Source organism: Babylonia areolata, chromosome 9 (genome assembly GCF_041734735.1).
Source record: "Babylonia areolata isolate BAREFJ2019XMU chromosome 9, ASM4173473v1, whole genome shotgun sequence".
NCBI classification, from domain to species: Eukaryota; Metazoa; Mollusca; class Gastropoda; order Neogastropoda; family Buccinidae; genus Babylonia; species Babylonia areolata.
In genome coordinates, this window is record NC_134884.1 from 25181749 (window position 1) to 25191748 (window position 10000).

The 10000-nt window shown below is 42.6% G+C and overlaps 1 protein-coding gene across 2 annotated transcripts in view; it reads left to right on the plus strand.

Moving 5' to 3' along the window:
* Positions 1-10000, plus strand: part of LOC143286165 (translin-associated factor X-interacting protein 1-like) — a 30045-nt gene that overhangs the window by 14239 nt on the left and 5806 nt on the right. For both annotated transcript variants that reach the window (XM_076593774.1, XM_076593773.1), the window contains 2 exons: positions 3334-3504; positions 3956-4198. In XM_076593774.1, the coding sequence (XP_076449889.1) occupies positions 3334-3504; positions 3956-4198 (414 nt within the window). The remainder of the gene's footprint in view (positions 1-3333; positions 3505-3955; positions 4199-10000) is intronic.

A 10000-nucleotide genomic window follows, 5' to 3' on the forward strand; every position in this document is an offset into this window, starting at 1 on the left:
GATATAGTATTTCAGGTAAGACTAAAGTGAGGTCCCATGTGCAGCGTGCATTTAAGTGCACATTAAAAGAAACAACAGCAACAACAACAACAACAACAACAACAACAAAACCCCCCAAAAAACCCATGGCACCAAAACGGCTGTCCCTGACAAAATTCTGGAGAAAAGCCCAGTGTTGTAGTAAAACAAATACACTTTCAGACAGAATAAAAACAACAGATATGGTAGTGCTGCTCTGTAGTAATTATTTTCTTCAGGGAGAGCAGCCCAAATTTCACACAGAAGTCTGTTGTGACAAAAAAAACAAACAAAAAAACAAAACAAACAAAAACAATGCAACACAACACAACACAAGTAAGTAAGTAACGCAACACAACACAACACAATGCAACTCACTGCAACGCAACGCAGTGCATTGCAATGCAGCGCAACACAACACAGCAAAGCACAATGCAGCGCAGCTCAGCTCGTGTTGCTTATATTCCACCGGCCACACAGTTCTTAAAACCAGTTGAAGAACATGCAGACACAAAAATGTTAAAAGACTGATCCACTCACGTCTCACTCAATCCACGTAAAATTAAAAACAAATGAAAAGTAATGAAACAATGTTAAAAACATCACATCAACAACGCAATGCCCCACGCCATGTAAAATTCAAATCTATGTTAAAGACATTGATTTCCCATAGGAAATAAATACAGTAGAATGCAATACAACACAATACAATACAATGCAATGTAATGCAACACAAAGCATACACAACGTAACGTCTGTTCGTGTGTGTGTGTGTGTGTGTGTGTGTGTGTGTGTGTGTGTGTGTGTGTGTGTGGTTTGTTTTAGTCTATCGTCACTTACTGTGAGTTCTTATTTGACAAGCTTTATGGTGTGCTTGATCATTTTGTATTGGTGTTTACAACAAGCCCTGTGATTGTCACGAATTAATTTCCATGTAAATGAATAAATTTTTTTTTATTTGATTTTGATATTGATTTGCAACACAAAGCAACACTGCGCAATACATCACAACACAACCCTTCTCATTTACGAAGTCCATTTAGTAATTTTCTGTAACTGTTCTTAGATATTCATTTCAGTTTCCACCCTCCACGTACCCGCTTTCCCCCAACTCACCATTCATTCCCTTCCCCCTCCTCTCCTACGCGGTAACACTCAACGTACAAATCAGTACTCCAACACTCACAAAAATGTCTACAATCACTAGTATGTGTGACGGGACATTAAACAAAATTCATCATCAACAACACAATCCAACCCAACCCAACCTAACCCAACCCAACACAATAAAGCCTGTGCACTTGTCCCTCTCTCTTACCCCAGAGAACGGAACACTACACAACACAACCCATTGCAACCCAACCCAGCCCAGCCTAACGCAACCCACCACAACACAGTGATGTCTGAGCCCCCTCCCTCTCCTTGCCCTGAAGAATGGAACACTGCTCAACACAACCCATTGCAACCCATCCCATCCGAACCGAACCCAAACCAACACAATAAAGCCTGTGCACCTGTCCCTCTCTCTTGCCCTAAAGAACGGAACACTATACAACACAACCCATTGCAACCCAAACCAACCCATCACAACCCGGTAGTGCATGTGCTCCTCTCCCTCTCTCTGGCCCCAGAGAACGGAACGCTACACAACCCAACCCATCACAACCCATCCGAACCCAACCCAACCCAGCCCAACAATGCCTGTGCCCCTCTCCCTCTCTCTCGCCCAAGAGAACGGAACACTACACAACACAACCCATTGCACACCCAACCCAACCCAACCCAACCTAACCCAAACCCAAAACAACACAGTAAAGCCTGCGCCCCTCCCTCTCCTTGCTAAAGAGGACAGAACACTGCACAGTGCACAACACAACCCATCACAACCGATCCTAACCCAACCCAACCCAACACAACACTGTAATGCCTGTGCCCCCTCTTCCTCCCTCTCTCTTGCCCTAGAGAACGGAACACTACACAACCCAATTCATCACAACCCAACCCACCCCAACCCACCACAACACAATAGTGCCTGTGCCCCTCTCCCTCTCTCTCGCCCAAGAGAACGGAACACTACACAACACAACCCATTGCAACCCAACCCAGCCCAGCCTAACGCAACCCACACAACACAGTGATGTCTGAGCCCCCTCCCTCTCCTTGCCCTGAAGAATGGAACACTGCTCAACACAACCCATTGCAACCCATCCCATCCGAACCGAACCCAAACCAACACAATAAAGCCTGTGCACCTGTCCCTCTCTCTTGCCCTGAAGAACGGAACACTATACAACACAACCCATTGCAACCCAAACCAACCCATCACAACCCGGTAGTGCATGTGCCCCTCTCCCTCTCTCTGGCCCCAGAGAACGGAACGCTACACAACCCAACCCAACCCATCACAACCCATCCGAACCGAACCCAACCCAGCCCAACAATGCCTGTGCCCCTCTCCCTCTCTCTCGCCCAAGAGAACGGAACACTACACAACACAACCCATTGCACGCCCAACCCAACCCAACCTAACCCAAACCCAAAACAACACAGTAAAGCCTGCGCCCCTCCCTCTCCTTGCTAAAGAGGACAGAACACTGCACAGTGCACAACACAACCCATCACAACCGATCCTAACCCAACCCAACCCACCACAACACAATAGTGCCTGTGCCCCTCTCCCCCTCTCTTGCCCCAGAGAACGGAACACTGCACAACCCAACCCAACCCAACCCAACCCAACCTAACCTAACCAAATCCCAACACAACACAACAATGCCTGTGCCCCTCCTTCTCCTTGTCCCAGAGAACGGAACACTGCACAACCCACCCCACCCCAACCCATCACAACACAGTAATACCTGTGTCCCTCTCCCTCTCTCTTGCCCCAGAGAACGGAACACTGCACAACCCAACCCAACCCAACCCACCACAACCCACCACAACACAATAATGCCTGAGCCCCTCTCTCTCTCTTTGCCCCAGAGAACGGAACACGACACCATACAGCCCAATGCAACCCAACCCAACCCAACCCAACCTAACCTAACCAAATCCCAATACAACACAACAATGCCTGTGCCCCTCCTTCTCCTTGCCCCAGAGAACGGAACACTGCACAACCCAACCCATCACAACCCATCCCAACCGAACCCACCCCACCCCATCACAACACAGTAATACCTGTGCCCTTCTCCCTCTCTCTTGCCCCAGAGAACGGAACACGACACAGCACAACCCAGCACAACCCACCCCAACCCACCACAACACAGTAATGCCTGTACCCCCTCTCCCTCACTCCCTCTCTTTTGCCCCCAGAGTACGGACGGTGTGCGCAGCAAGATGAGCGACTTCCTGTACTCCTACCTGAGTCAGCGCTTCGCCTTGGAGCAGATGGTGGTGGAGTGGGGGTACAACCTGCACGACGCCTGTCAGCGCTACGCCCACGACGACGCCATCGGCCTCTTCTGGAAGGTGCTCAACGACCAGGTGAGGACTGTGCTTGCTGGGGATATATATACGTAGATGTGTGTGGGTGTGGTGGTTGGGGGGGGGATGTATGGGGGGGGGGGGGGAGGGGTGATGGTGGGTTGGTGGGTGTGTGTGAGTGTGTTTGTTCTTTCTTTGATTTAACGTCTTTTCACTTTGAGTGATATTAGACATGTGAGTGAGTGAGTGTGTGTGTGTGTGTGTGTGTGTGTGTGTGTGTGTGTGTGTGTGTGTGTGTGTGTGTGTGTTTAATGTGTGGACTTCGCTATGGGAAGATGAAATTGGCAGAAGGAGACGATCAGGCCGTGCATTCCTATGCTTAGCACTTAGACACAATTGGATACGAATCCGCTGCCCTTAATAAGCTATAAAAGGCAATAGGACCTTAACCTTTTTAATAACCCGTGAACTCTCAGCTGTCTGTCTGTGTCTGTTCCACCGAAATCGCAAGGCGGACGAAGAAGTCTTCCACCAGCAGCTGCACCTGATCCATGGAATCCTGACGGAGCTCACCAAGGCGGACATGGAGCAAGGCAACGTGGGGAAGCTGCCACGCCCCCTCTTCCAGTCCACCCTGGAGGCTGCCCTGCCGGGCATCGAGGAGGAAGCCATGACCACTATCATGAACGCCGCCGACACGGAGCTTGACCAGAAAGACGCGCCGGACATTGACTACAAGAATCTGTTTACCGAGGTTGGTGTGTGTGTGTGTGTGTGTGTGTGTGTGTGTGTGTGTGTGTGTGTGTGTGTGAATAGAATAGAATAGAATAGAATAGAATAGATTTTATTGTCATAAAACCTTAAAGTTTATAAGACACAATGAAACATAAACATGAGCATATTAAGAAGAGAAACATTCATGAATAAATTTCGCCAGCCTTGGCTGTATTTCTGTTAGAAGGATCAATTCACTAGGCTTTGCATTTGGACGACATATATCGATTTGGAATCTGTTTCTGTAAGTATTGTACTTTACACAATTGTCTAAAAGGGGAATCTCATCTTCTAAACTGTTACAAGTATCACACAGTCTTTGTTCTTTCGGTGTATTTTTATATCTTCCCTGTTCGATTTGTAAGTCATGAGCGCTGATTCGTAACATGGTCAGTGCTTTCCTGAGTTGTTTATTTGCTGTATTCTTTAAATACGGTTCAATTTTATAATTTGTCACAGCGTTCTTGTAAAATTCTATTTTAGATGAACTGTCATGTTTCTGTTTCCAAAATTTTACATATTCATTTTCAAGCTTCTTGGATATAGCATACTTTAATCTTTCAGCACTAAAAGTGAACTGATTTTTCCAAACATGAACTAATCCAGTGCTAGTTGATACATTTCTTATGAAAAGCAGCCACTGAACATTTTCATTTGTTTGACGATACATGTTATGTTGTGTATACAAGTGAATTTTGAGGAAGCTCTAATATGTGTGTCCAACAGCCAATAACTTGACATATTATTTTTAGGCTAATAGGTAATCTTCCTAATTCTCCTAAAACGGGGAGAACCATTGCTCTTTTATGTACACCAAGCAATTGCTTACAAAACTTGACATGAAGTCTTTCATGTGGAAATTTGTTGAAAAGACAATTACTGAATAATTCGAATAAATTAAACGATACATCTCCTGCAACATCATGTGGAAACCAAACTTCTGCTCCATATGTTGAAATAGGCGTTATCAAAGTATCATATAACTGACACATGATATCTATATTCATATTTGTATTACGAAATGTTCTGAGTAGCACATGTAGAGCCTTATTTGCTTGATTTTTAAGATGACCTTGTGCTCGACTTAAGTTGCCATTTCTATGAAATATAACCCCTAAATATTTATATTCTTCTGCTGTTTCAATTATGTCCTCTCCACATTTAAAATGTAGGGGTATTTTAGGGACAGTTTTTGAAAAAAAACGATTACTTTCGTCTTTTCTCTATTCAAACCTAAGCCCCATTGACTGCAATAAGAGTGTAAAATGTTAAGCTTTTGTTGCAAACCGTCTTTAGATAATGATAAAATAACTAAATCATCTGCATATAAAAGACATGGGAGTCTAGTAGATGAAGCGTTGTGGATTGTTGGGGAGTTCATATCTGTCATATCTGGTGATATCATTTATGAAAATATTGAATAGAGTTGGGCTGAGTGTATTTCCCTGATGTACCCCCTTTCGAATAATAAATTCTCTGCTGAAATGATCTTGTGATTTTGCGTAGATTTTAGCATTCGTATACATATTTTTTTATGATATTAAAGCATTTACCTTTTATTCCAATTCGGTGTAGCTTCAGCATCATTGCATCATGCCAAACACTGTCGAACGCTTTTTGAAAATCTTCAAAATAACCATATGGTCGACTGTTTTTTTCTTTTTATCTCTTCTACTAGCTCTTTTAAAACAAAGATTTGATCAGTGGTTCTGTAGTTTTTTTTCGAAATCCGGCTTGTTCTTTGATCAAAACGTCGTTAGTCTCCAGATATTCATTCATTCTTGTATTCAGGATTGTGCAGAATACTTTACCTAATGTATTAGGCAGTGTAATCCCCCGATAGTTATTTGGGTCCATTGGGTTGCCGCTTTTATATAAAGGGATACTGATACCAGTTTTCCAATTGTCTGGATACATACCTGTTGTATATATTATATTATATAGCTTTTGCATGACAGGTAACAGAACCGGAAGACTGCTTTTGATCATCTCATTTTACTGCGTCCCTTCCTGGCGATTTTTTGTTTTTTTTTGACTTAGGCATGCCTTTCGTATTTCTTCTTCAGTAATTTCTTTATTGAAACTTAATGTATTACCATCATCTAACATTTCAGTGTTTTTAAGTTCATCTTGAACTTTTGTTTTTTGCTCGTCATTTATTTCCATGTCTTTTCCAATTAAATTTTCTAAATGATAAATCCATTTTGAAACATTTTATTGATGTTTACATTCGTTCTATTCTCCCATTGTCTGAAAAGTTTTAATTGTTTTCCATGCTGACTTTGGATCTTTATTGAGCACCTCGTTTATTTCTTTCACTAAAGATTTTTTATATGAACGTTTATTTTGTTTTACCAGTCTGTTGTATACCTTGGGTTTAGCAAAATATTTTTGACGTAAAGACTGATTGTGTGGCTGCCTATTCAACTCATTCAAAATTGATTTAATCTCTCTCCTGTGTTGATAACAGTCTCTGTCAAACCATTTTTTAAAATATTTCTTTGGCGTTTTTGCTTATGAAATCTACATTCTGTTCTTAGACTAACATTCGCAGCTGACGTCATTATTTGTTCGAATTCATTAACAACGTCATTCACTTCTATCTCATTAACAATAGATTGATTAACAGTTTGACTGCTCAGTTTGTTATGTATATTATGTATTTGTTCCTGTATCCATGGTAAACCTAAAGCTTTGACATATGCTGCTGATGAATATTGATCCCAAATGTTTTTTTTTTCAATATAGTTTTGTTTAAATGTATTTTAAAGTAAACTTCTATCGTGAGATTTATCTACTATATTTTGTTTTTGTCTCCATAATCCAGTCATAAATAATTTAAATTCTAGTTGGCAATGATCAGAAAACCTTGCATGTATAATATTTCCTGACTAATTGCCTTAGAGCAAATAAAATAATCTACAACACTGCTACCATGCTGATTATGGCATGTGAAACGCCCGTGAAGATCACCCAGTGTTCTTCCATTAAGGATGCATAGATCATTGTCAATGCACATTGATATCAATTTTCTGTCAGTTCTTTGTATCAAAGAGTCCATGGAATTTCTGTCGCACTCTGTGTCAAATGAATAAGTACGTAGTAAATTATATACATTGTTATTAGAATCCATCTTAATGTAATCAGTAACTTGCGCAGTTCGTGCATTAAAATCATCACACAATATAACATTTCCTTTTTGTGTTAATTGTTCCACGCTGTCCTCTATCTTGTCCCATATGCTCGCGGTGTTGTCTCGACCAAATGACGATGTTTGTGGTGGGATATATACACATCCAGTGTAAATATCATTGTCATTGTTGGTCCCAGGTATCATTAACCATACTAGATCACTGTTGCTACATGGTAGAATTTTGACATATCTTCGGATATTTTCTTTGATATATACCGATATACCACCTAGACGAACTTGCTGCTTTACTCCGTTTTTGTCGTACATAATGAATTCCTGGTGAAACTTCTGTAAGATATATATTATATGCACTTTCTTTATTCAGGTGCGTTTCTTGAAAAAAAGTATGTCATATTCTTTGAAATCCCGTGAAACATCGGGGTCAACAAATTTATTTATCTTAAGTCCGTCAATTGTCTCTTTATAACCTTAAGGTTCCATGATAATATCTTTAAAGTTGCTTTTGGCATTAGACAATGAAAAAAAGGAAAATAGAAAGAAAAACCCAAAAGATATAATACAGTTAATGCGCGTTAACTCAATACAATATTGCCTGCAAAATCTACAATGTCAGCACTTCATCAGTAGATGTAATAGTTTGCTTGTTGGCCTGTCATTGTTGTACCAGTTTTTTTTTCTCCAGTGTTGGTCCACTGCATGACGGCCACGACCATCTTCCCTGACGTCATAGTAGACAGAATTATCATATCGCCCTTGATTGTATCTTTGACTTGTAGCAGTGTTCATGTTTGACGGACGTGGCAGACGATTATGTGTAGCGTGCTGTCGGGATCTTCTCTCCTGTCCAATGTAGGTGACGTTCTCTTCGTTGTTGCGATAGAAACCTCTGTTTGTCGTCTTGTATCCCCTGTTGAATCCAGCATTGTGGTTGTTGCTTCTATCGTAGTGTCTTCTGCGGAACTCTCCCTCTCTTCGTTGTTGCTGGCGTGGTCTTTGGTACTGGCCTGTTGTTTTTCGAAAATTATTGGTCGAGGAATATCGTTTCCTTCTAGGTCTTTCGCACAACATAGCCTCCAAATGTCGACCAATGTTTCCTGCAAGGATACTGTCTCCTTTCCTGTTTGTGTGGATCTCGTCTTGGAGATAGAGAGTTGTCTGAAGGCTGTCGTGTCCCAGGAAGGACACGTTGTCAGCGTCGTGAAGTTTTGTGAAGGCTAGGGCGTTCAACAGCTCCACTTTGTGGTTGAGTTCATCTGACTTTGTTGCAGTTGTTTTGCTGATTATAATTTTTGTTGTGGGGTGTTTTGTTCTGATTGTTATGACCGCTGCAACAAGGTTGTTGCATGTTTTTTTCAGCTGTCATATTTTCTAGGTCGTTGATACCAGAGTGAATAAGTATGGCGTCTGGGTGTTCTGAATCTTGCATGGAGAACTTTTCAGTTGTTGACAATCTTCTTTTATCGATGTCCAGGCCATAAGAACGACCAAGTCTGTCTGCTTGCACTCCTTTCAACACTGAGTCATGGAGCAGGGTAACTCGTGGGAGTTGAGAAACCTTGTGGGTGTCCTGACGATTCTCGTCCTCGTCGTTGTCCGTGGTGTCGCTTTCAGAGTCCTGTGTTTCCTCTGAACTCTCCCTTGCCCAGCTGTTGGCGTTGTTTCCGTGTCTGTCCGCGTTTTGTTGTGGCGACCTCTTTTTCTGTGTAGTGGCTTTCTCTTTTCTGTCGTGTTTGGCTCCTTTTGAAGGGCCAGTTCGGGTTTTACTTGCGGATAATAAGTCACTTGAAGACTTTACAGCCATGTTGATTGAGGGGGCTGCCTTCGCCGGCTCAGCTGTTGATCCTGGTGTGACTGAGTGTTTGCTGCTGACCGGTGTCTGGTGTTGGGTTTTGTCATGAATACCCTCAGTATATGGGCACAATTCAACTGATGGTTCTACGGTGGATGTTGATTGAACAATTTGATTTGAGGGAATGGATGAAAGTTTTGGGGTAGAGGGTTCATCCACAGTGGGTTTCTTTGGTGAGAAAAAGGACTTGATGGACGATTTCAGATTTGTAAATGCCTTCTCTTCTGTTTGGACTGTGGCATGTGTGTGTGTGTGTGTGTGTGTGTGTGTGTGTGTGTGTGTGTGTGTGTGTGTGTGTGTGTGTGTGTGTGTGTGTGTGTGACATTCGGTAGGTTTATTTATTTATTTATCTAATTTTAATTTTAATTTTTAGTTTTTGGTTGTGCTGACGATTGGTGGTGATGGTTATTACGTTGATGGTAGTGGTGATGTGGGATGATGAAGTGATATCGTAATGGTGGTGGTGGTGGTGAGAGTGGGGATGATGAAGTGATGATGGTGGTGGTGGTGGTGGTGGTGATGGTTGTGGTAGTCATTGTTGTGATGGTGGTGGTGATGGTGATGGTGGTGGTGGTCATTGTGATAATGGTGGTGGTCATTGTGGTGATGGTGATGGTGGTGGTGGTGGTGATGGTGGTGGTCATTATGGTGATGGTGATGGTGGTGGTGGTGGTCATTATGGTGATGGTGGTGGTGGTGATGGTGGTGGTGGTCATTATGGTGATGGTGGTGGTGCTGATGGTGGTGGTGGTGATTATGGTGACGGTGGTGGTGGTCAT